The sequence below is a fragment of the Fulmarus glacialis genome, unplaced genomic scaffold, assembly GCF_000690835.1.
Source record: "Fulmarus glacialis isolate BGI_N327 unplaced genomic scaffold, ASM69083v1 scaffold936, whole genome shotgun sequence".
Lineage (NCBI taxonomy): Eukaryota > Metazoa > Chordata > Aves > Procellariiformes > Procellariidae > Fulmarus > Fulmarus glacialis.
In genome coordinates this window covers 46604-47736 of record NW_009219800.1, presented here as the reverse complement: position 1 = coordinate 47736, position 1133 = coordinate 46604, and the positions used below count along the sequence as shown (strand labels likewise).

Here is a 1133-nt window from a genome sequence, read left to right as displayed (position 1 = left end):
AGAGCGGCTGCGTCCACCCCCGGCACTGCTGCCACCGTTCCTGTTTTCGGAGCAGCTCGTTTCAGCACACGTTATTCCCCCTTGACGTTATTTCAAGCCAACGCTTCCAGGAGTCACTGCCGTAGGTGCGAGGCCTCCGCCAGGCTCGGCAAGGCCAGCGTGGGATTGCATCAGGCTGTTGTTACTGAAGTGGCACCCACCGGGGCCGCAGAGCTGTTTTGCTGCCTGAACTCATTTATTTTTGCTCCCTCCTGCTCCCCTGTGCTTTGCACGCAAGGCTCCCTCGGAGCAGCTGGGAGACTGCGTTAAAAGTCGAGTGCTTTGCCCTCCTGATGGGTCCTTCCCTGGGGAGCGTGGGGGGCTGGCAGGGTGGTGCGAAGCCCCTTGCCCTTGCCTTCCTCCCTGGCTTGAACTCACCAGCATCCCCTGGCCGGAGGCGCTGTCTTCTGGGCAGCCTGCAGCCAGGCTGGTTGGGGTGATGCTGCTTTGAGCTGGCTGCCGATAGAAGCAGCAGCAGCAAAATTCACTGCAGAGCAGGTTCTCTGCAACACTGCAGAAGCACATTGCAGTGTCAAAGGGAGAAAAGGCTTTTCTGCCCACTCATGAAGGAAGGGGGATGGAGGCTGTAAGGGAAACAGGACTGAGAGGGTAGCCTGACAATGCACAGCCCAGTGGGTGTTAACTCTGAAACCTACTGACTGCAATGATGGCATTAAAGCCCATCTCTTTTTTTTTTTTTGCCCAAACATGTGCTGCCATCGCAGTGCCAGGTTGCAGGTCCCATAGCTGAATCCTCTTCCCACCTCCCGCCTGGATCAACCCCAGCTGTGGAAAACACCCCACTGCCCTGCCACCAGATTCCTCTGTGCTCTCCTTTTCTGTCTTCAGGGCTTTGGTCAGAGCAGCCATGAGATGCTGGTTTGGGGTTGGCTGCACATAAGGATTTAGTGTGCTCAGGGTGGAATTTTTGCAGCACGTTGCCCAGCCTGCGAGCCAAGGTGGGGTCCCAGGGGTGCTGGGGGAGGCTGTGTGGTGTTCCCCTCTCATCGGCTGTCCCTTGTTCCCCTTGCAGGACTGTCCCCAGATCCTGCCCTCCACCCAGATCTACATCCCCGTGGGCGTGGTGAAACCTA

The 1133-nt window shown here is 57.8% G+C and overlaps 1 protein-coding gene across 1 annotated transcript in view; it reads left to right on the top strand.

Moving 5' to 3' along the window:
• Positions 1-1072: 1072 nt before the first annotated feature.
• Positions 1073-1133, top strand: part of LOC104078731 (plexin-A1-like) — a gene marked incomplete at both ends in the record, with an annotated part of 43184 nt that continues 43123 nt past the window's right edge. Inside the window, 1 exon segment of the mRNA XM_009580486.1 lies at positions 1073-1131. Coding sequence (XP_009578781.1) covers positions 1073-1131 — 59 coding nt within the window.